Source organism: Dipodomys merriami, unplaced genomic scaffold (assembly GCF_024711535.1).
Source record: "Dipodomys merriami isolate MVZ:Mamm:240054 unplaced genomic scaffold, mDipMer1.0.p SCAF_55, whole genome shotgun sequence".
Classification (NCBI taxonomy): Eukaryota; Metazoa; Chordata; class Mammalia; order Rodentia; family Heteromyidae; genus Dipodomys; species Dipodomys merriami.
Genome location: NW_027206124.1, coordinates 8,810,430 through 8,832,957, shown reverse-complemented (window position 1 = coordinate 8,832,957; position 22,528 = coordinate 8,810,430). Strand labels below are relative to the sequence as shown.

The 22,528-nt window shown below is 62.4% G+C and overlaps 2 protein-coding genes across 3 annotated transcripts in view; one reads left to right on the top strand and one right to left on the bottom strand.

Annotated features, from left to right (window-relative positions):
* The window catches only part of Gramd4 (GRAM domain containing 4), a 68,891-nt gene extending 59,388 nt beyond the window's left edge, over positions 1-9,503 (top strand). The window contains exons 11-19 of the mRNA XM_069999816.1: positions 50-121; positions 231-274; positions 352-461; positions 2,980-3,134; positions 4,056-4,200; positions 5,205-5,298; positions 6,059-6,143; positions 7,021-7,089; positions 7,453-9,503. Coding sequence (XP_069855917.1) covers positions 50-121; positions 231-274; positions 352-461; positions 2,980-3,134; positions 4,056-4,200; positions 5,205-5,298; positions 6,059-6,143; positions 7,021-7,089; positions 7,453-7,557 — 879 coding nt within the window. The 3' untranslated portion in view covers positions 7,558-9,503. The remainder of the gene's footprint in view (positions 1-49; positions 122-230; positions 275-351; positions 462-2,979; positions 3,135-4,055; positions 4,201-5,204; positions 5,299-6,058; positions 6,144-7,020; positions 7,090-7,452) is intronic.
* A 1,645-nt stretch (positions 9,504-11,148) lies between these two features.
* Cerk (ceramide kinase) overlaps positions 11,149-22,528 on the bottom strand; it is a 32,731-nt gene continuing 21,351 nt past the window's right edge. For both annotated transcript variants that reach the window (XM_069999818.1, XM_069999817.1), the window contains exons 6-13: positions 21,391-21,536; positions 18,709-18,783; positions 17,610-17,762; positions 16,352-16,457; positions 15,626-15,702; positions 14,417-14,622; positions 13,924-14,132; positions 11,149-13,100 (exon numbers count right to left, since the gene is read on the bottom strand). In XM_069999818.1, coding sequence (XP_069855919.1) covers positions 13,028-13,100; positions 13,924-14,132; positions 14,417-14,622; positions 15,626-15,702; positions 16,352-16,457; positions 17,610-17,762; positions 18,709-18,783; positions 21,391-21,536 — 1,045 coding nt within the window. In that variant the 3' untranslated portion in view covers positions 11,149-13,027. The remainder of the gene's footprint in view (positions 13,101-13,923; positions 14,133-14,416; positions 14,623-15,625; positions 15,703-16,351; positions 16,458-17,609; positions 17,763-18,708; positions 18,784-21,390; positions 21,537-22,528) is intronic.

Genomic DNA, 22,528 nt, shown 5'->3' with positions numbered 1-22,528 from the left:
TTTTCCTGGATTGTTAAATTGCAGTGGGAAATTCTCTCTTCCTTTGAAGGAAGCTCCAAAGGAAGACCTGACCGTGTCTGAAAAGTTCCAGCTGGTGCTGGATGTCGCCCAGAAGGCCCAGGTACTGCCGCGGGGCTCGTCCAGTGCCCGGGGGGACGGGGAGGCACCCCAGCCCCAAGGCCTGCTCCTCCGCCGGGGCCTGTGGTCAGCACCGATCCTTCTTCACACAGAATCTCTTTGGCAAGATGGCTGACATCCTGGAAAAGATCAAGAAGTAAGTCTCCAACCCTCTGGCGGGGATGGGGGGGGGGGGGTGTTTGCCCCGCCCCGCCTGACCCTGACTCCTTGCAGCCTGTTCATGTGGGTCCAGCCGGAGATCACTCAGAAGCTGTATATCGCGCTGTGGGCCGCCTTCCTGGCCTCCTGCTGCTTCCCCTACCGCCTGGTGGGCCTGGCTGTGGGTAAGGAGCACCGGGCCCGCGGGCACGGGGCTGGTGGTGTCTGCCTGGTGTCTGCCCCCGGCCCAGTCTCACACCCGCGTTCTCGCCTCTGCTTCTTGTCAAAGCATTTCAATTCTGGAGAAGTCATCCGAGGTCCAGACATGTTTCTTAAATCAAGCCCATGGTTTGCCCTGGGGCCCGGCTTCCTGCCCCACGAGGGCGGCTGGGAAGCCTGAGAGCGAGCTTCAGGCGGCAAACCTGGCTGCGGCGCAGGGCGTGCGGCAGGGCGTGCGGTCAGGCTGCGTCGGGAGGGAGAGCACCCTGGCAGGGGGGTGGCGTGGGGGGCCGTCTGCGACACCCTGCCACTGAGGCACGGGAGCGGAGCTGGTTCGCTCCCCACCTCCCTCTGCCACAGTGACCTGGTGCGTGCCATGGGCCCAGCCCATGTGGCACACGGGGCAGGACTTGGGTCCTGGTGCTGTGGGCGAGCGAGAGTCCCGGCAGCCGCAGAGGGTGTGAGCAGTGACGGTGGGGAGGGGAGGGTCCTCCCTGGAGCCAGACTCTCCCCCCAGCAGAGTCTGGGCTGTCTGGCTCCGCCACGCAGTCAGGAAGATGAAGCTGGGCATGCCCACACCAGACCGCGGGTGCCCGTGCTGAGCCTTTGTCACCCCCAGGGAAGGTGAGCGGAAGGAAACGGTGACCAAGTGTCACTCCCTGCGGACACCTCCTCACTCCTCGGCCTCTGTGGCCAGTTCTTCCTCTCACCTGTGCCCTTCACAGCTCTGCTCTTAACCTCTAACCCTCTGGGCTGCTTGTGAACTCCTCTGTCCACCTCAGCTGGTGGTCTTGGTGCTCTGGCTGTGTTGGGGAGGGCGTGGCCTGTGGTAGATGGCTTGCAGGAGTGGGCGTGGCCTGGGGAGGAGTGGGTGGGGCACGGGCTGTGGGCCTGGGTGGAAGGCAGGCAGAGCTACTTATTAGCAGATGGCTGGACGGAGGGAAGGGAGGAAGGCTGTCAGGACTGCTGCGGGCCTGTTGGGGAGGAGATGGTGCTGGTGCTGAGGCAGCTGCGTGGGCACGTGCCAGCACGTTCTGGTGGGGTGTAGTTTGATTCTGCAGTGGGAAGGTGTGGAGTGGAGCCATCTCTGAACACACCCCCCCCCCCCGCTCCCAGCATTTCAGTCTGGGGGGCAGATGAGTCTGTGGGAAAGCAAGACTCAGATCTGGGAGGGCTGGAGGGCTGGGAGGTGGGCGGGGGAGCCTAGGGGAAGGAAAGGCCCATGAGGGAACATTCATTGAGTGGCAAGAAGCTGGGGAGGTGTATGCGAGGAGCAGGCCAAACTTGGTGTGGGTGTGGAGCATTTGGAGGCCCCTGGGGCCCAGCTTGAGTGGGGTGAGGGTGGAGCTCGGGGAGTCTGACTGCAGAAGGGGTCTCAGATCGTAGGCGAGAAGTGTGGCTGGGAGGCTGGGAAGGTGGCTCAGTGGTAGAGCGCTTGCCTCGCATGCATGAGGCCCTGGGTTCGATTCCTCAGTACCACATAAGCAGAAAAAAAACCAACGGAAATGGTACTGTGGCTCAAGTGGTAGAGCGCTAGCCTTGAGCTGCAGAGCTGAGGGACAGCGCCCAGGCCCAGAGTTCAAGACCCATGACCGACAGATAAATAATAAAATAAGAAGCGAGGCTGGGCCTGTGGCTGGGGTGTGTGTTATGGCAGAGGGAAGCTGCCCAGACCTTGGAGGATGGCCCCGGTCAGATCCGGAATGCCAGGGTCGCGTCCTAGGCTGCGCAGACGCGTCGGCCCCTTGTCCCCTCAGCCCGTTTCCCCTTGGGAAGCTGTACCCTTCCACCTTTGTGCCCTTAGTCCACGCAGGGGGATGCGGTGAGGGACTGGCAAGACCCGAGCAAGGGCATCAGTCCAAGGGCCTCACGGTCTGGGTGTCCCGGAGTCCTGACAGGTCCTCGGACTTCAGTCCTCACCAGGACAACCAGGGTGGCTTGAGGAAAATAGCCAAAGCCAGTGCCAGTAAAATGCCCGGGGAGGGGGGTGCCATCACTGCCCTTTCCTTCTGCGGACCTGGGCTGGCACATGACTGCTTGACCCAGGAAAGGGTCTACAGCGGTGAGAACCCCCTACCCCCCTCCTCCCCACTGACCCTGGAGTGAGAACCCCGGCACCCCTGCCCACCTCACAGTGAGAACCCCCTACCACCCCCCCACCCCTACCCCCCACTGAACCTGACCCTGCCCAGCTGCCGGGACGTGGCCAGGTGTCTCTGGTCCCCTTTAGGAGGAGGGTCGTGATTCTCTGTGCTTATCTTCTGCTCCGTGATCAGTGTGGGTGTGAGTGTATACTTGGGTGTGGGTTTGGGCTAATGATAAAATGATGTCGCCCTCAGCCAGGCCGTGTCCCTCACCAGTGCTGGCCCACAGGGCCTCTGCCCGGTCAGCCCCACCCGTGGCTGCGCCACGCCGCCCCCGCTTGAGCCCCCATAGGCTCTGCCGCCCGAGGGTCCTGGGTGAGATGGGTCTTTGTCGCCCCAGGGCTGTATGCTGGCATCAAGTTTTTCCTCATCGATTTCATCTTCAAACGCTGCCCGAGGCTGCGGGCCAAGTACGACACGCCCTACATCGTGTGGCGGAGTCTCCCCACGGACCCCCAGCTCAAGGAGCGCGCCGGCGCCCCCGTGTCCCGCAGGGTGAGCCTGCTGCCGCTGGGGAGGGGGGAGGGGGGGACCCAGGATGTCCCCGGCCCGTCCGCAGTCCTCCGCTCACCTCTGCCCCTGGGGAAGGTGATGTTGGCAGATTTGGGGGTCCTCAGGACAGTGGACATTGGAGATTTTCCCATCCTGGCCCTGTGGCTTCCAGGCGTCCCTCCTGTCCCATGCTGGGGCCGCTAGCCCTGAGAGGAGCCCCTCCCGCCCCAGGGCTCCGCTGTGGCAGGTGTGTGGGTCTCAGCCCTGAGGAAGCCCCCCTCCACCCACAGACCCGAGGGTGATTGGTGCAGGGGTTTCCCTGGGTCTTCAGACCCCTTAGCCAAAGCCACTGTAGACAGCAAGGGCAGCTAGGGTGAGGCCAGAGCCTCCGGGCCCATGTGTCTGCTCCGCTCTGCTCACACGTCCTACGCGCACCCCTTTCCTTCTGTGGTGGTCACGTGTGTCTGTTGTCTCCTTTCTGGCCAGCTGTCAGGGTATGACAAGGTACAGTGTCGTGTGAACCCCTCGGCTGCTGTGACCTGATGCGGTGCCCTTGCTGTGTTGTGGCTGGTGCTCTAGGGTTTCCATGGCGCCGGGCAGCCATGGCCTCGGCCAGCGTGTGCTGGGGCTCGGGCCTGGCCCGGAGCCTCGGGCGGGGGAGGGTGGGGCGTTGTGCGGCCAGGGCTGGCTCTGGAAGGGGCCTTGGGAGCTGCACCCTCACGTGTGGACTGGAAGCTGCAGGGGGAGGGTGGGGCGTTGTGCGGCCAGGGCTGGCTCTGGAAGGGGCCTTGGGAGCTGCACCCTCACGTGTGGACTGGAAGCTGCTGAGCTGGTCGGGGCCTGCAGCCCCGTGCCCCCCCGCACCCCGACATGGCCAGCTGCGTCTCCCCAGACCCTGACCCGCGCCCTGGGTGCCGTTGGCAGCTGCAGACGGCCTCGTCACGGAGCTGCGTGTCCAGTGCGCCAGCCGGCCTGAGCAAAGACGAAGAGGTGGGCCGCTTCCACAGCACCAAGAAAGGCAACTTCCACGAAATCTTTAACTTGACGGAGAACGAGCGTCCTCTGGCTGGTACGTGGGGGCCGAGTCGGGAGCCGGACAGGCACATGGGAGATGGGAGCGGGGCCCAGGACCGGCCCCTCCTGGAGGGTGACCTCACCCTGGCTGCTGGCCGAAGGAGCGCGTATCTGCTTCCCGGGGAGGTGGTGCGGGAGCCAGGGCCCCCTCCGCCGGAGCAGCCAGGGCCACCTCTGCCGGAGCAGCCAGAGCCACCTCCGCCGGAGGAGGCCCCGTTCCCTGCGCAGCAGGTAGCAGGGCCAGGATGCCAAGGCGTGAGGCTCAGCTCTGCCCATGTCAGTATTGGGGAACGTGGGGTGCTGGCCCAAAGCTGCCCCTGGCCGGATGTGTCCTGGCACATAGGTCTGTGTGGACAAGCCAGAGGTGTCCATTAGCCGGTGCCTGTGGAGCTGACCTCTGGTCAGTCTTCCAGGTGGAGCCCCAGAATGGGCAGGTACAGGTGCGGGGATGAGAGCCCAAAGCCCCCGTCTGTGCATCTGGCCAGGGGTGCGTCGCACCCAGGGCTGCGGCGGCGGGCTGCGCCTCACGGTTGGCCGGGCACTGGCACACAGCCCCACGCGCCCCTGAGGGGGAAGCGCGTTCCCCGACACACCTCACTCCGCTGGCCACGCCTCACGATAGATTGCGTGTGCGTGTGTGTGCGCGCGTGCGTGTGCATGCGCATGTGCGTGTGCGTGCGCGTGTTTGTGTGCGTGTGCGCGCGTGCATATGTATGTGCGCGCATGTGCGCGCGCGTGTGCATGTGTGTGCACGCATGTGTGCGTGTGTGTGCGCGTGCGTGTGTGCGTGTGTGCGCGCGCAGGCCTGGGGACAGGGCCTCTTGCCTGCTTGGCGTGGGTCTGCCTCCCCATGCACGGATGGGTGGACGGTCGTTGGGGGCTGCGATGTGTCTTGGAAAAATCAGCGCTGATTAAATCCAGCTTGAGGTGGGCTCGGGCGGGGCGTGCCCGTCCTCGGGGCGTGCCGTCCGAGGGCTTCAGACCGGCTCTCTCCCCTAGTGTGTGAGAATGGCTGGCGCTGCTGCCTAATAAACAGAGACCGCAAGATGCCCACGGACTACATCAGGAATGGGGTTCTGTACGTGACGGAAAAGTGAGTGGGGCGCAGCAGGGCTTCCCGGGCCCTGGGCGGGCAGCTGGGCGGCCCCTAGCGGTGCCGGGCCTGGTCTCCCGGGCCCCTGGGCAGGCAGCTGGGTCCAGCAGTGCCGGGCCTGGTCTCCCGGGCCCCTGGATGGGCAGCTGGGTCCAGCGGTGCCGGGCCTGGTCTCCCTGTCCTGCTCCACCTGGCTGTGTGGGCTGGAGGGCCACACCCTGCCTCTGACCCACCCTCTTGAGCCCCAGGGACCATGCAGGAACCATGGCTGTCAAGGGGGTCAGCAGCAGAGCGTCCTGGGAAGGGGAGACACAGTGACCTACTGAAACTCAGGGCCCACTCCGGAACGTTTAAGGTGCATCAGCCCAAAGATGGCTTGGGCTTTTCTGCTAGACAAGGATGTGCGACAGGGACTCCCGTCACCCCACCTTCCCCCCCCCCCAGCAGACAGCTTGCAGGGCCCCGGCTGCCCGTCCCCCACTGCCTGCCTCGGTCAAGGCCCCGAGCTCCCTGTGTTCCCCCAGCCAAAGCACCCGGCCCAGGAGAGCAGTGGCCAGCCCGGCCCCTCACCTCTTCCAGGGAGCCCGTGGGAGCAAAGCCCAGCTCTCGCACAGAGCAGGTCTGCAGCTTTCTTCCAGGCGCTGTGCTGGTGGGTCACTGCCCGCCCCTCAGGCCGGTGGAGGCAGCGGTCAGGACCCCACTGAGCGGGAGCCCCCAGCTCGGGTGCCGCCCGCTGACTCTGCGTTCCCTCCCCATCTAGTTACTTATGCTTCGAAAGCTCCAGGTCTGGGTCGTCAAAGAGGAACAAAGTGATCAAGCTGGTGGACATCACCGACATCCAGAAGGTGGGTGCCCTCCCCCCAATGTTCACCGGTCATGATGCGCGAGGGCTTACTGGGTGATTCACAGCACTGGGGCCAACACCAATGTTACAGCGCGCCTAGAAGTCTCTGCAGAACCCCGTCAAAGATACAAATGCCCCTCGGCCCGCACCCCAGATCCTCCACTCCCCATACTCGTCCCTCACCGCGGCCTGCACCCCAGATCCTCCCCCACTCTGGTGGTCGGCCCCTGCGCTGGTTCCTCACGGTGCGTGCGGGCGGGGCGGCCGCCTGCCTGGCCGAGCATCTGGAGCCCCAGCGGCAGCTCCGCCACGGTGCTCTGCCCCCTCTGTCTCTGCTGCCAAACTCCTGGCATAGATGCTGGCTTCAAAGTGGGCACACTGTATCCTGAGGGCAGTTTCTTAACCAGCTTTTCTGGAGACTTTGTTCCTGGCCCCGAGGCAGGCTGGTGTGAGCCGCAGGCGCGCTCGGCCGGGTGTGCCTCAGCGACTCTGAGCTGCGGGCTCCCGACGGGCGCTGGTGGTGGGGTGCCCAGCCTTCGCTTCCCCTCCACTGCCACCTGCAACCCAGGGCTGTTGGCTCACACTGCTGTGCAGGGGCGGGGTGTACTGTGGGTGTATTGTTGGGTGTTGTGGGTGGTGTGTTGCTTGCTGTTGCGCTGTCGCCCAGAACCACCCCCTGGCACCCCCAAAGCATCCTGATCCCCTGTGCCACAGACTCGGGGATCTGCTGCCCTGGCCGCCTGGGCTGGTGGGACAGGCCACTAACTGGTTTGCTGCTCAGTGACAAGATCAGGAGGGTTGTGTAGGTCTTCTTCTCTGTGTCTGAGGTGCGGGGGGGGGGGGGGGTTGTTGTGGTCACGACCCACATTGTCTTTCAGTACAAGGTCCTGTCCGTCCTCCCGGGCTCTGGCATGGGCATCGCTGTTTCAACACCATCCACCCAGAAAGTAAGTGCCAGGCCGGTGCTCCTTAGGGGTTGGGGTGGGGCTCTGAGCATCCCTGGTATAGTTTCGGCTGGGCCAGTGCCTCCCTCCCGCACGGCACGGGAGCCACAGCCCCCTCAGTGCGGTCCAGAGAGCACAGCCGGCTGGGGGCCACAGGTGATGCCATCCGGGGAGGGAGGCGCTGGGCCAGCAGCCCAGGCTCCCGCCCCTTGCCCTGTGTCTCCGGAGGCTGGAGGTCGTAGGTGGCAGGGGCATCTGCTCTTGTCCCCAGGCCCCGCAGGGCTGCTCGCTGCTCGGGCATGGGCGCCAGTTCTGTTCCGTCCAGCCTGGCAGAAGCGGGCTCAGGCACACGCTCCCTCCCACCAGCCCCTGGTGTTCGGCGCCATGGTGCACAGAGATGAGGCCTTCGAGACCATTTTCGGGCAGTACATGAAGATCACAGCCGCGGCAGCCTCCGGTGGCGACAGCTAGTCCCGACGGGCCGCGGGTCCCTTCCAGACAGCGCGGCAGTGGAACCGACCCGACGCCGCCTGGTCTTCTGCAATAATCCCCCTGGACCTGCCGTTCCTCACGTGTTGGCCGGGTTCTGCCGCCCCTCTGGGAGGGGCTGGGCTGCCCCGCCGGGGTGAAGCACTTTAGGCCACACGGGCCACGGGCGGGCAAAGGATCCTTGGGGCCTGCTGGAAGGACGCCGCCTCCAGGCCCCGCGGCGCACGGCTCCTCGTTCACTCCCTGGCCTGGGTGCAGACCCAGTGCCAGCCACAGAGGCTCTCCTGACCCCAGCGCTCCGAGGCCAGAGGCGCGTCCCCATCAAAGCCATAGCAGAGTGGGTTTGGTGATGGTGAGCGGGGGCACGGAGGCCCCTCCATGGCCTCCAGAACCGCCAGCGGTCTCTCTCAGCCTTCAGTGACACCCAGGTGCCTCGCTGACCCTCAGCGCTGGCCCCGGGCGGGGTCGGGCACAGCCTTGCGTTCTGAGCTTGGTCGTGGGGGCTGGTGAGGAGGGTCCCTCGGGTCTTAGGGGGTCCAGTCCTGGCCCACCACCCCCGCGGGCATCTTGTCGACATACGGCAGAGGGAGGGGCGTGCAGGTAGAAGCACATCTTTTCAGCACTTGGCTCTTCGGAAGGCCGGAGCGTGCCGCGAAGGCTTCGGGTGCTCTGCACTTTGGTTGCTCTCAGGTCAAAGTCAGCTGGAGTCTGGCTGATGGATGGGGGAGGCCGGGGGCGGGCGGGCTGTGGGGCCCCGGGAAAGCCTGGCAGCGCCCTCCACCGTAGGGGCCACCCTGACATCTGACAGTATTTCTGTTCTTGTGGCCGGCTCCGCCAGGGAAGCCCCGGCTGCGCTGCGGACGCCGTTGCCCGGGATGCGGCCCGGAGCTCGGAGGCGCCATTTCTTCCGGGACGCCCGTGTGGGACATCAAAAACAGGACACTGGCACCGCACCGCGGAGCCTGGCCCCTGCAGGGCGGGTCACCCAGCCCTCCAGACGTCATTAAGATTGTGGGTTTTTTTTTTTTTGAAACAGATTATATTTTTTACAGAGAGCAAGCTGTTTTTCTTATTTTTGTATCATTTTTCAGATGTAATTTTTACCTTTGCTCCGATCCTCATTTGCTGGTTTGGGTGTGAGGCCTGATGGCTTGGATGGTGACCCCTTCATCCCAGGGGCTTCCTGCTGGGGGGAGGGGATGGGGGCACACACCCACCGGCTAGATCAAGCACACACCCCACCCTGGAGGGCGAAGGCTCCCCGCCGCACAGGCACGGCGTGGGCCAGGGCGGAGCGGCAGCCTCGTACATGGAGGAGGAGCCCTGCGGGGGGACCCACAGCTTCCCGTGCACGGGGGCGGGGAAGGAGCACCCGTGGGGAGTCAGGCTGAGCCCTGATCTGTGCCCAGAGCCGGCAGTGCCCCTTTGCAGGCCAGAGGGGAGCCTGAGCAGAGAGAGGCAGAGTGGAAAGTTTGAGCCCTTTTACAGAGAAAGGGGGATGAAGACTTGACCACATGGAGGTGCCCGGCCCCACCGCGTGGCCCTTGGCGGCCAGGGAGACGAGGGCAGCCCAAGCCGACACTGCCAGCGGGTCCTGGGGTGGAGCCCACCTGGCGGGCGGGCCAGGCCCGGGCTCCGGGCCCCCTGCCAGGGAGACCGTGCTTTGTCACAGGTGGCGTAAGTCTGGGTGGGTATTTAATTTCTATGACTAGTCACCGAAGTAGATTGAATGTTACCTTTTGTATGTCTGAAGCCTGAGTCTATTTTGAGCTGTACGTAATGGTTGCTGGCGTAAAGGGTCGTCCTCTATGAAGAACGGATGGGAGAAGCCTCCGTCACATTTTTTAAAAGAAAACCTTGTTTAAAGAAAGTCTTGTATACATTATAATTTTATTTAAATAAACCTAAAATGCTTTGTGCCAAGGCAAGGCCCACCATGTTCTTGGCAGGCTTCTGGATGTGTGTGGCCAGCAGCTGGGCAGCCCCGGTCCCTGCCCACCCCTCACTCCTGCGGCAGGGCAGCAGGCTAGGAGGGGAGGCCACCGGGGTGGACTGGGGGAAAGGGGAAAGCAGGGCCTGGCGGGGTGGGGCTGCGAGCGGAAGGTGGGCCCCGAGTCCCAGAGGACACTGGGGAGGGCTGAGGGCTGTGGGAAGATGGGCCCTGGCAACATTCGTGTTCGATCCCCACACTGACACCCCAGCAGGGCAGAAGACCCTGCTTCTAAAACAAATGGTGCTGACCGCCCTTCATCCCCGGGCACGTGAGCTCCAGCGGTGCCTGGTTCCCAAGGAAGGGGGCTGGAGACAGTGCACCTTGAGTGTGGCTGCGTGAAGTTGGGCATTTCCATATCCCACCCATCCACCTACCCATCGGCACATCCATCTGCCATCCACCCATTCACTCGGCCTCCCTACCCCCATCTTTCACCCGCCTGTCTTCCATCCATCTTACCCACTCATCCACCCAGCTGGCCATCCATTCGTCCTTTGTTCATCTGCTCTCCATCCACCTACCCATTCATCCACGTTCCATCCGTCCACTCTCCCCACCCATCCTTCCATCACCTGCCTACTTACCCACTCGCCCATCTATTCACTCTACGCACTCATCCATTTTCCATCGACTCGCCCTCCCTCCCCATCCATCTTCCAACCATCCACCTCACCGTCCATCTTCCATCTACTCACCCTTGCCACACACTCCACTAATCCACCTACTCATCCAGCATCCGTCTACCCACCCTTCATCTATCTACCTTCCATCTACATTCACCCCCACGCACCCATCTTCCATCTGTCTCCCCGCCCATCTACATCCTACCTCCCTGTACTCACACATCCACCTGTCCCGAATTCATCTTCCGTCCATGCATCCACCCATCCAGCTATCAGCCCCCCCCTTACATCCTGCCACCCATCTTCCCACTCGTCCATCTGTCCATCTAGCTTCTCCCTGCTCTCACGGGTCATGTCCCTCCCCCCCTTCCTCTAGCCAGGGCTGGACAGCGCGATTGTGCTGGAACACAACAGAGACAAACTTCCTCAGAGACGGCCTTCCTAGAGCACCCCTGCTTCCACCACCCCGCCACCTCCTCCCCTCCCCTCTGCAGCGCACTGTCCTTCCCTGACTGCTCGGCCAGGGGCCAGGCAGCTCCCCACGCCCCGCCTTCCTCGCTCATGAAGGGGGGAGGGGGTGGGGCGCTGGAACCGGCTCTGGAGGTGGCAGAGTTTCTCCCACCCAACCCGCACGTGGAGCTGGAGACCCACCACGCCAGCAAAAAGAAGTTTCTGAGAACACATGGTCTGTTTCTTTCCCCAAATAGCATAACCTCCAAACCAAGCTGTCCAACCCTGAAAAGCAGGAAGTGATGTCATGATTTGAGAAGGGGGGGGCTGTGAGGGGAAGGCGGGGAGCCTCAGCCACGCGAGCGTGGGGGTTGGGGTGCCATCCATTTTCCGCAAGGTACAGCTACACCTTTGCTCACTTGGTCTTGTTTTTTAAACTTCACTCATGTGTTTTCATAAAGTACTCTGAGAAAGAGAACTTGCAAATAAAAGAAATAAAATGCCACCTGCTGCCCAAAGTAACTTTATTTTTATCCTCGCAAACACCTCTGGTGCGATACACCATTTTCTAGTCTTGAAACCAGCAAGAGTAGAAGGCCAGGCTGCCCTGCGCGCGCCCTCACTTCCCAGCGACGGGCTGCGGCCGGGCCGAGGCGGCAGCTCGCGGTCCTGCCACCTCCGCCCTCGAATAAACAGGAATAAGTTACCACGCATGAATGCGGCTGATTATTTTGCACCAGTGAGCCACAAAGGAAGTTAAAACACGGACGAACCCTTCCAGAGGCTCCCGTGTTCCCCATCTAACACCAGTCCCGGTCTCTTCAAACCCCCAGTGTGGGGCCGGGTAGCTGCATAAGAAGTGGGCCCGGAACGGGAGTGGTTGCGTCCTGCCCGGGGCAAAGGCCGGAGGGCCTCCAGGGCACAGACCCCACTGCATCCCACCACAGCTCCAGCTCCAGGTTTCCCTTTTCAGTGCCGGCCTGGAGCAGGGCGTCAGCAGGGCCTCTGGGCGGAGCGGGGGGGGGGGGGGGGGGGTCCTGGCAGGGCAGCGCGGGCTCTGCCTGAGCCGCTCTGGGACGCGGCAGAGGCTGTTGGCTGTTGGCCCGGCGGGCAGAGGCTGCTCAGGCTGCCTGGCCCTGGGCCCGGCCCGGCCAGTCTTACACCTTTGTATCCCCGCCTCCCCCCCACCAAGCCAGCACAGCCGTGAATGGAGACATCACTGAACCCTCCATTACTTTGAATGAGGCCCTCTATGGCTGCCCTTCTGTCTGGGAGGGACTGAGGGATGAAGAGGACATTTCCCATCAGCTTCTAATGGAAATCCACACAGGGGATTCCGGAATAAATGCCCCGGGGTCAAACGCAGCATCCACTCCTGCCCTCTGCCAGGGCCCACGTTCCGCACTCCTGTAACAGTCAGCGCCTTCTCGCAAATCAAGTTTCAGCTGCATATTCTTGTACTTCACAGAGACTAATTGACGTAAATCTTACCATACACACTGGGCTGGAAACAAACAAGGGTGCTTGGCCCAGCGGAAGTCCTGGTCTCTAGCCTCAGGGCCAAGACAGGAAGCTACCTTCCCTTCTGCTAGAGACAAAACAGCCAGCCAGGACAGCGCCCGCCCACACTCCTCTGATTGACAGGAAAGAGCTTCCAATAAATATGTAGAGCCCAGGATGAAGAGAAGAACAAATATGGTCCAAGACGACTCAAGACCTGCACCAAAGTAACCCAGCCGGAGCTGGGGAGACCCTGTCTGTCACCCGCTGCTGGAGCTGGGGTTGGGAGCAAGCACAGAGCCTCAGCATGGCCCTCTGCCGGGGAGCCAGCTGCTCGCTGGTCCCTCACAGCCACGTGCGTGGCCCATTTCCAGCACACTCGGCATGAGGACACGCTCTGGAGGGCTGTGCTGCGGTCTCCGCACGCCACACAGAAGGATATCGGAGTGACCTCCTGAGGGCAAGAGCGTCCAGCGAAGGCGGAGATCAACATCTGCTCCAAAGCCTGGCTGCAAACAGCCCCTGAAAACGTCACTGCGAAGTGGCCGGTGGACACCCGTGTCCACGCGCTGCCGCTCAGTTCCTGCCAAGTCCCGGATTATTGCAATAGCGGCTCGCGTGGGCTGCCTGGGAATCTTCACTGCTGGTGTCGGAAGATGCACAAAGCCGGCGGGACTGCCCGCCGGGACACAGCGCCCGGGACGGAGATTTCGTAGAACTCAGAATGCCAGGTATCTACTTATGATTGTTGACAAAGGCATTTTTTTTCTAAAATCAAGATTTAACTATCAAAAATAAACTTCTAAATGTAAATGTCTGTCTGAACATAATTGAGCTGTAGTCCTTTCTTGATTTTCGAGCTTCCCGGGCTGCACGGAGCGGCTCCTCAGCTCGGTGACTCTTGCTTAGGATTCTCCTCGATTCCTCGAGCAAAGAGGCGAACCAGCTGGCAGTGGACCCTGCAGAGACACACGCCCGGCTTCAACGCCACGCCCGGTGGGGCCCAGCCGCGCACGCCTCTCCTCCCAGAGGCAGAAAGCCTAAGACTGACCGAGTGACAGTGACGGCTAACGCAACGGGCCCTGGAGGCACGGCCCAAGTACATTGCAAGTGTGGGGCTCGAGTTTAAAACCTCTGACTGCCACAAAAAAGGGGGGGGGCAAAAAGCCAAGTGCTGATGGCTCATGCCATGCAGCCGAGATGGGGAGGGGGTGGTGTGAGCCGGCCCTGGAGTAAGGCTGTCAGGGTGCCCATCTCAACGGAAGAGGCTGGGCACGGCGGCCATGCCTGTCATCCCAGCATGGGTAAGAAAACCCGTCGAAAAAGGGCTCCAGGCCTCAAGTTCAAATCCCAGTGCAGAGAAAGAAGAATCCAGCCAAACAAAAGCCAGCCCCGTATGGCAGCCACCTGGCTCCGCCCCTCCCACGCGAGTCCTTCCCGGCACACCAGGCCCGGGCGCCCCGGGCCGCACAGGCGCACACGCAGCTTCCTGTGGCTCCTCCTCCGCCTTCTCCTGCTGCCCCCACACCCCCAGCACTGAGCACACATGCGGCGTGTCCCGTGGCCCAGGCCTGGGGAGGGCCGCGTGAAAGCAGGACTTGTGTTTGCTTTATGAATTATGTAGCGGAAGGAAAAGGAGAGGAGGGAGAGAGAACGCCAGAGCAGAGCTGCGCGGGTGTGTCACGGAGGGGTGGGGCGGGGCGTGAGGGGGCCCGTCGGGTTCAAGCCTGGGGTGGCGGCGTCTCCCGTGCCACCCGAGTGGCCAGCCAGGCGCGCGCTCACCTGACCTCGAGGGCGGGGGTGTGCAGCAGCTCCCCGTCACAGTTCCAGGCGCCGCGGGCCGCCGCGCAGCAGCAGCTGGGGCTGTCGCTGCAGAGGGGCCCGAAGCGCTGCTTCCCCGGCCCCCCGAGGCCGTGGGCCCCGTCCTCCAGGGCCTTCGACGTGAACTGGAACCTCTTGACGCGATACACCTCCACAAAAGTGAAGTCAAACTGCGGGGAGAGGAGAATGCGGGGAAGCTGAGCTCCGCAGGCCGGTCCCCAGGAGCACACCGCGGCCACGGGCCGTGACTCGGGCTACTCCACCGGCTGTCCTGACCACGCCACACCGGAGACCAGGTGAGACGCGTGCGCGCAGGGGCTTCCGGGCGCCGCTAACGCCACGGAGTCACAGCTCCGCCCCGGTGCTGACACCTGTTACTAGCAGTGACTCGTGGAATGTTCTAGTCCCTGTGTGACGGGCTGGCTGGGGGGCGTGTGCGGGGCTCCCCACTTGCCTGGTCACACTGGTTGGTGTGCCTGACGAGGAACCTCAGGAAGTTGAATCTGGAGCACTTCCGGATGAGGATGAGGTCGGAAGACCCATCTCCCAGGTGGGCGGCTGGGGAGAGGCCCCGAGGGCTCCGGGGACAAGCACAGGACATGTTTGTGGCATTGATGGCCAGAAACTTCCCACAGACGACCTGCCACTCCTCTACCTCCTCTGAAGCACAAAGAACCGGGCAGACGTTACTACTACGAGGCACACGGCAGCCACTCTGAGGAGACGGGGCAGGCAGACATTACTATTACGAGGCACACGGCAGCCACTCTGAGGAGACGGGCAGGATCGCTGTGCTCGCTCCAGCACGGCATGGAGACCTCACGAGCTCACGGTCACCGGCCTGACACACCCACCCTGCCGCTGCCCGCTGGCCTCAGGACCTAAAGGCCACTTCCTGTGTGGCCAGGCAGACCGGCATCCACTGGGCCTGTGATTTAGCAGCAGGACCAGCAGCGCTCACCAAGGGCTGAACATCTGTATGGATGGCCGGTGACCTGAGACTGGGTCTCACATTTAAAATAATTGAAAAAAAAAAATCAAAAGCATATTTTATAGTTGGGCTCCAGTGGCTCACACCTGCAATCCCAGCTACTTAGGAGGCTGAGACCTGGAAGAAAACAGTTTGAAGCCAGACCAGCCCAAAAAAAAAGTCTTTAAAATTAACCAACTATAAAATCAGTCCATCTCCAATTAACCAACAAAATACTGGACTGGAGGTGTGGTTCGAGTGGTAAGCCAAGGGAGGAGAGCTTGAGGCCCTGGGTTCGAGCCCCAGATATAACAGAAGACAAAAAGCTTAATGCTATTTCATAACATGTGGAAAATGCACGACACTCCAGTCTCGGTGTCCACAAATCACCTGCCACCGGTGGGAGGCCACGCCCGCTAGCCACGCACGGTGGGTGACTGTGGCAGGAAAGCAGGAGTTTCACCTGATCACCTGCTGACTGCCTTACTGCAGAGCAGGCCACAAGGAGCCTGGCTGGCCTCCCCGTGCGTGGGCCTCCCAAAGTCTGCTGAGTAGCAACCATTTGTTGCTGCCTGGAGCTAGAGATAAAGGGACCATGTGGTCTAATGGAGCAGCGAGGACAGGGCAGATGGGCAGCGGAAAAGAGAGGGCCGACACGGGGATCAGACAGAAAGACGGGGGGGGGGGGGTTACCGGCATTTTCTAAGCCATATAAGGCTTTCTTCTGCTCTTCCTCCAGCTGCTGCTTGCTCTGCCTGCACACAAAGCATCTGAAACGCAAGGACACGCCTGTCTTCACTGAGCAACGGAGCCCCTGTGCTGGGCTCTTCACAGAATCCAAGACTCAACTGAGAACAACTCTTAGCATACTCATTTTGAGAACTCAAAGTTACATCTGCTTTTGAATTTGCACCTGCAAATCCTTTCCTAAGGTCTGAGGAAGGCCTTGACCAGCTTGGCCGAGGGCCGCTCCACCCACGGAGGCTCAGGTGAAGCTCCTGGCGCTCGGGCTCCGGGTGGCCCCCGCAGCCCTGCCCGTCCAGCCCTGCACTCCTGCTGGCCGCCCCCTTCCCGAAGGACGCCAGAGCGGGCCAGGGCTCCGCCACCCCCGAGGAGCTCCTCTGGGGGAAGGACGGGGCTTCGGCTTCGGCTCGCATGGATTGCTGACAACAGCGGCTTTCATCAGACCTCAAGAGGGGCAGAAGGAACCCCCAAAAGGAGACCACACAGACGCTAGCCTCACCCCAGCACAAGCCGGGAGACCCCGAGCAGAGCCTCCTCCGCGCCTCCCTCAGCCGGGGGCTCGGGGGCCGCACGGGCTCGGGGTGGCCGTGCCTGAGAAGCCGAGACACCCCACAGGCCGCCCCACCGCCCGGCACTGCCCATCCCTGCGGCAAACCCAGAAAGAAAGGCCCTCACCCCGCGTGGCAGGCCTTCCTGTCCCGGGGAGAGCCCACGGTGTGCTGGGCCGGGAGGAAAGACACGGTCCCTTCGTAGTAGTGATGCGAGAGGAACGTCTTCACGCCTGGAACAGAGCAGCAGAGGGGACGCCGCAGGTCACCGCCGCCGTCACCTCATGGGGCTGCAGAGTCCCCGGACGAGAGGCCTGCCTGCTCACAGCGGCCTGCCCCGCCTTGTGGTGCAGCCCGTAGACTCAGGACACAGCTGGTGAGACCCCACACGCAGCCCCCCGCCCTCAGCCCGCCTGACACCCGGCTCCTCCACTCCCCCAGGGCGCAGGAGGAACGGCACAGGCATTTCTGCGGAGCCCCGGTGTGGGATCTAGAGCTGCCCAGGGACGCTGATGTGGGGCAGGGTCTGCCAGTCCTGTCCAGGCCGTGTCCCTGGCCTGGGAGGAAGCCTGGCCCAGGATGGGCACCTGGCAGGCACGCGCTGAGAGAACAATGGCTCTTTCTGGAAGCTGAGGCAGGGCCCTTACGGGAGACGGTGGGGACACGCACACGCCGCGCTTGAGCTCAGCATCTCGAGCCAGGTTTCTCCACAGTGAACACTGTCACACGGACTGCTATGCTCCCAGGGACCACAAAACCAACTTCATTCTGTTAAAACGTCCACTTCAGACAGGTGCCAGTGGCTCACGCCTGTAGCCCTAGCTACTTAGAAGGCCGAGATCCGAGCATCATAGTCTGAAGCCAGCCTAGTAGGATTCTGAGACTCATCTCCAATGAAGTACCCCAAAAGAGCCAGAAGTGGAGCTGTAGCTCAAGTGGTAGAGCACTAGCCTTGAGCAAAAGCAGCTCAGGGACAGCGCCCAGGCCCTGCACTCAAGCCCCAGGACCAGCACCAAAACACAAACAAAAATGTTTCACCTCTACAGTCCAAAGGGGATGAGAACATGAACTTCCTGATGCTCACCTTCCTTTAGCCTGTGACGGGACACACACGGTGTCTCTCAGGGGCCACCCACTGGTCTGAGTGAGCCTCGAGACCAGGATGTGTGTCATACCAACGCAAGTTCAAGACCAGGCCCCTGCGGCCCTCGCTCGCTGCGGATGAGGCAGGCCTTTCGCGACCTGTCTGCCCGCAGGGCGTCCACCTTTGCACGTCTGTGGACTCGCCCTGTGTGTGCAGCGCGCAGCCCGGCTCACCGACGCCTGTGCGTGCCCCGGCGTGCAGCGGCTCAGGGCGGCGCCACGCTAGCACCCGTCCCCGTTACCTGAGAAGTCGTATCTGACGAGCCCCATCCACCGCTTCTTCTCGCTGTCCTTGATCAGGTCCCCGTAGAACCCGTAGCCCAGCAGGGACACGGAGTACCGCAGCAGCGTGCTGCCGTGGTGCACGGAGGACACGTCCATGGCCAGCGAGTCTCCTGGGACGGAGGGACGCCGTGAGGGAGCCCCTCCGCCCGCCCCCTGCCCCCAGACAGCACCCGCGAGGGAGCCCGAGACGGGGGACAGCGGGGAGCTTCAGCGCCACGATGCAGACAGCAGAACGTGGCTCCGATTTCCAAAACTATTCCAGAGCTATTCTGTGGGGAGGGACAAGAGCGCGCCCAGGTGGGCTGAGGCTGAAGGAACGGTCACCAGACATGGTGACGTACGCCTGTAATCCCGGCCCCCGGGAGAGTGAGGCAGGAGACTCTGAGGTGGAGACCAGCCTGGCCACGCAGGATGGGCTTGCCTCAAAACCAAGGCAAAGTATAAACTCAGTGGACAGACATCTTTAGACATAACCTTTCAGGAGGGAAAAACCTGGAGAGAAGCGAGGGAAGAGGTGACGCTGTCCAAAAAGAAATGTGCTCTTTACCTGACTCGTGTAACTATCACCCTCTACATCTCCTTCATAGTCACAATGTAAAAAAACATGGCTGGTAAGATGTGGCCTGCTCCAAACAGGGACAAAGAAAGGGACGGGCTCCTGGTATCGTCCTGGGGGCTCTGGGCAGCTCCCCCAGGAACACAGGTCCCTTCCTGCCTCGGGCTGAGCCCAGATTCCCAGGAAGGAATGGGACGTCACCCAGGATGGGAAGCGGGCTGGGAAGCCCGTGGGAGCCGGTCTCGGTGCAGGTGGGGTGAGGTCAAGGGCAAGGGAGGACACGGACCACGGAGGAACCACGTGTGGGAGGCTGCACTGGGCTGCCCCCCCCCCCGCAGCCTGGCCCGGGAATGGGCTGGGGAAGGAGGCGATGGGCCGGGCGGGGCCTCGTGCCGAGCAGAGGGCCAGGCAAGGGAAGATGGGAGAAAGCAGGGTGGCCGCAGGACCCACAGGGGCCGGGGTCTACGCGTGGGGCGGCTCCCACATGAGACCTGACTCACCAACAATAATGTGCAGGGCTGAAGTCTCGGCGTCGACGGTGCCCACGGTGGAGTAGCACACGCAGTCTGTGGAGCCTGGGGGGGGGGGGGCAGACCTCGTCACCCGGGCCCTGCCTCCTCCCCCCCGCGGCCTGGCGTGAGGAGGAACGCGGTTCTCCTGCGAGGTGGACGTGGCAGGCGCAGGGCTCCTTACAGAGGCCTGGTCAGCGCCGGCTCCTCGGGCCACGCGCTGCCTCCATAGCTGGCACCAGAGGCTCACGAGCAAGGCGAGACTGCCCAGAGCACGGCCGGGGAGGAGAGCCAGGTCAGCACAAGGGGAAGGCAGGAAGGGTGAGGAAAGCCCCGTACTGGACACGGCGGCGCTGAGGCCCCAGCTCACCCCGGTGAGCCCTGAGTCCTGGCTGAGACCGCCCGGAGGGGGCTGAGGGCCGAGCTGTCCAGACGCCTGGTCTCCACCTGGAGCGCACGGGGCGTGTGCACAGAGCGGCGGCACCGCAGCGCATGGCCGCTGGCACAGCAGCTGGCCGGGGCTGGCCCGGGCCAGCCTGAGTCGGAGGCCCCGGCTCTGCCTCAGACGCGGGCAGCCTGCCGTCTCTGGTCCTGAGTGACCTGAGGAGCCTCTCGGAGCCCCGTGGGCCAGGCCGCAGCTCCAGACCGCCACCACTTGAGCTGACTTGCGCCTTCTGACCGCTGCTAACGCTGAGACCCCCTGTCCTGCCTGCCTCCGCCCCCCAGTGTCAGGGTGGCGTGTGCTCTGCCTGCCTGGCTGTCTGGTTTAAGTCTTTGAGGCTTATTAGGCCTGACCATCCCAAATGAGCCAAACCATTTTTTCTAGTGGCCTGGGGTTCAACTCTGGGCCTTGCATCTGCTAGGCAGGTGCTTCCACTGCTGAGCCAGGCCCCAGCTCCTTTTGCACTGGTTATGTAGGGGCAGGGACGCGCTTCCTGCCTGGTGCACACATGGAATGACGTACACACCGCTGTGCACAGCTTCTTCTGTGGTGATGGGTCTCATGGGCAAGCGTGGACCCACAATCAAAACTATCATCTCAGCCTCTCATGGCTAGGGCGAAGGTGCGCCCACTGTATGCAGCAAATAGTTGAGAGGGGTCTTGTGAAGTTTTTCACTTGTTCTGGCTATGAACTATGATGCTCTGGATCTCAGCCTTCCAAATAGCTGGCATTACAGGCATGAGCCACAAGCATGCACCAGAATCCCATCGGACTGCCGAAGTTAAACACAGGTATAGAAAACCACGTGGGCTCAGAGAGCCCCAAGGGGTTGTCTTCGGGAGAGAGCCACTTCCACGTGGAGCCTCCGGGGCCGCGTGTGCCGCCACTGAGATCTGTGAGCAAGGAGGCAGAGAACAGGGAAGGGCGGGGAGGGCATGCTGTCCTCCGGGGACATGGCCTCATGTCCCGGTCACTGACAGAACCACAACTCCCTGGGAACCAGCCGCAGATGGCAAGACAGCGGGCCCTGGAGGGCGGGCGCGTGTGTGTGTGCGTGTGTGTGAGAGCATGCATATGAGTGTGTCTGTGTGTGAGCTGACTCTCGCCCAGCGTGCTCACAGGCCAGTCAGCAGGCGCCCAGCAGGCCATCCTCTGCTGAGAGGCCCCCCACCAGGGCGGAGCACGCCGCACCAGGCTGCCAGCAAGCCCGCGTGGAGTGGAGCCGGAGACCCACAACCGCCCCACTGGACGGCTCTTCTGCCCCGGGCAGAGCTCTCGGCTCCCTCCCTCTGCTCCTCCACCTTTGGGAACCGAGGTCCAGGGAGAGGGAAAAGCAGAGGCCTGCCGTGATCCCGGCGCTGTGGCGGACGCTGGGGTAGCACGAGGAGCCACGCCGCGGTCTGAACGCAGGGCGCCCCTGAGGTCTCCCCGCCGGGGTCTCCTCATGGCACAGGACGAGTCCACACGGCAGGAGGCGCGCTCCTTCCCGGGGCCCCCACAGAACTCCCCGGAGACGAAGAACACGCCCGAGGCAGACGGCGATCCTTCAGCACACAAACAGCCACGGTCCTGACCACAGATCAGGATGTGCTGGGCACAGCGCGCTGCTCTGGGCACTGGTGGCTCAGGCTGTAATCCTCACTACTTTGGAGGCTGAGATGCAAAGGATCAGTTTGCTAGCGTGGGCAGAAAATCCCCAAGACTCCACCTCTAGAAAAACCACCAAAGAAGCCGGGCGCTGGTGGCTCACGCCTGTAATCCTAGCTACTCAGGAGGCTGAGATCTGAGGATCGCGGTTCAAAGCCAGCCCGGGCAGGAGAGACCGTGAGACTCCTATCTCCAATAAACCACCAGAAAACCGGAAGTGGCGCTGTAGCTCAAGTGGTAGAGCGCTCGCCTTGAGCTGAAGAGCTGAGGGACAGAGCCCAGGCCCAGAGTTCAAGCCCCACGACCAACAAAAAAAAAAACACCAAAGAACTGAGCTGAGAGGTGGCTTACGTGACAGAGCACCAGCCCTGCGCACGCGAGCTCAGAAAGGGCAAGAATCTGACTTTAAATCTGCATTGGACAAAAACAGACCAAGCAGGAAGGGTGTTGCCGTGCACACATGTGCACGTGCATGTGCGCACACACGCGCACGCACACACACGCGCATGCACACACACAGCCCAGGCGGCCTCCTCCAGGGGCTGGGCAGCGCAGGCAGCCTGGCCCCGGGTCCCGCCCGTACCTGCGGGGATGATGCCGATGCGGAGCGGGCTGGGGACCAGCGCGGCCCGGGGGTGGTTCTGGTCCACGCCGGCGCTCTTCTGCGTCCTCCCGATCAGACCGTGCAGCACCTCGCTGAACATGCCGTCACCGCCCACGCAGACGATACTGGGGAGGACAACAGCACACCAGAGCCCATAATGCGTTTGCCCCTGGCTTTGGTGGTACTGGAGGTACAACTCAGGGCCTTGCACCTGCCAGGCAAAGAACTCTACCACTTGAGCCACACCTCCAGCGCTTTTTGCTTTAGTGACTTTTCAAAGAGTGTTTGTACCCAGGTCAGCCTAGACACTGGTGCAGCTGTTTGTTTCTTGTGTAGCTGGGATGGATGATGTGTGTCACACCTCCCCGCTTTTGCTGGCTGAAATGGGGTCTTGTGTACTTTTTGTTCAGGCTGGTTTCTAACCGCACTGCTCCCAATCTCTCCCTCTCTAGAAGGATTACACGAGCAAGCCAGACCCCCCCACGGCCCATGGGAACCGGGGACCTGAGTGCCAGGAGGCAGCTTGCAAGTTTGGGCCTAGCAGGCGTCTGAGAAGGTGATCTTGAACCTTCCCTGGGTGGCAGGGTGGCAGGGTGCCGGCCCCTGGCACTGCAGCACCGTGAGCGCCTGTGTGACCAGCCGAAAACACTCACAACTCAGGCGCCAATGGTGTTGCTCATGGCAGAGCGCTTGCTAACACACACAAGGCCCCGGGCTCAGGCCTCAACACTGCAACAATAAAAAGTAAAAGCAAAAACAATGCAACAACCGAAAATCCTTAAACTCTTGAAGATTGAAGCTGCTGGGCAGCACAGCAGAGCCAAAGAGCTGCATGTCTCCTAAAGGTGGGCGTGGGGAAGCGGCGGGGGAGGAGCCTGCCACGGTCCTTGTCCTCTTCTGGCCCACCCAGAGGCGGCCTTCCTGCGCATGGCACTGGACCTCACTCTGTCACCCCTGGGAGTGGCCTTGCGGGTTTGGACATAGGAGAGGGGAGACCGAGTCAGGGCTGAGTGGGCAGGGCCAAGAGCAGGAGAAGAAGCTCAGACTGAGGGGTGGGACAGGTGTGCTGTCTGGGGCTGGAGATGGCAGGGTCTGTGTGAGCAGCATGGAGACGTAC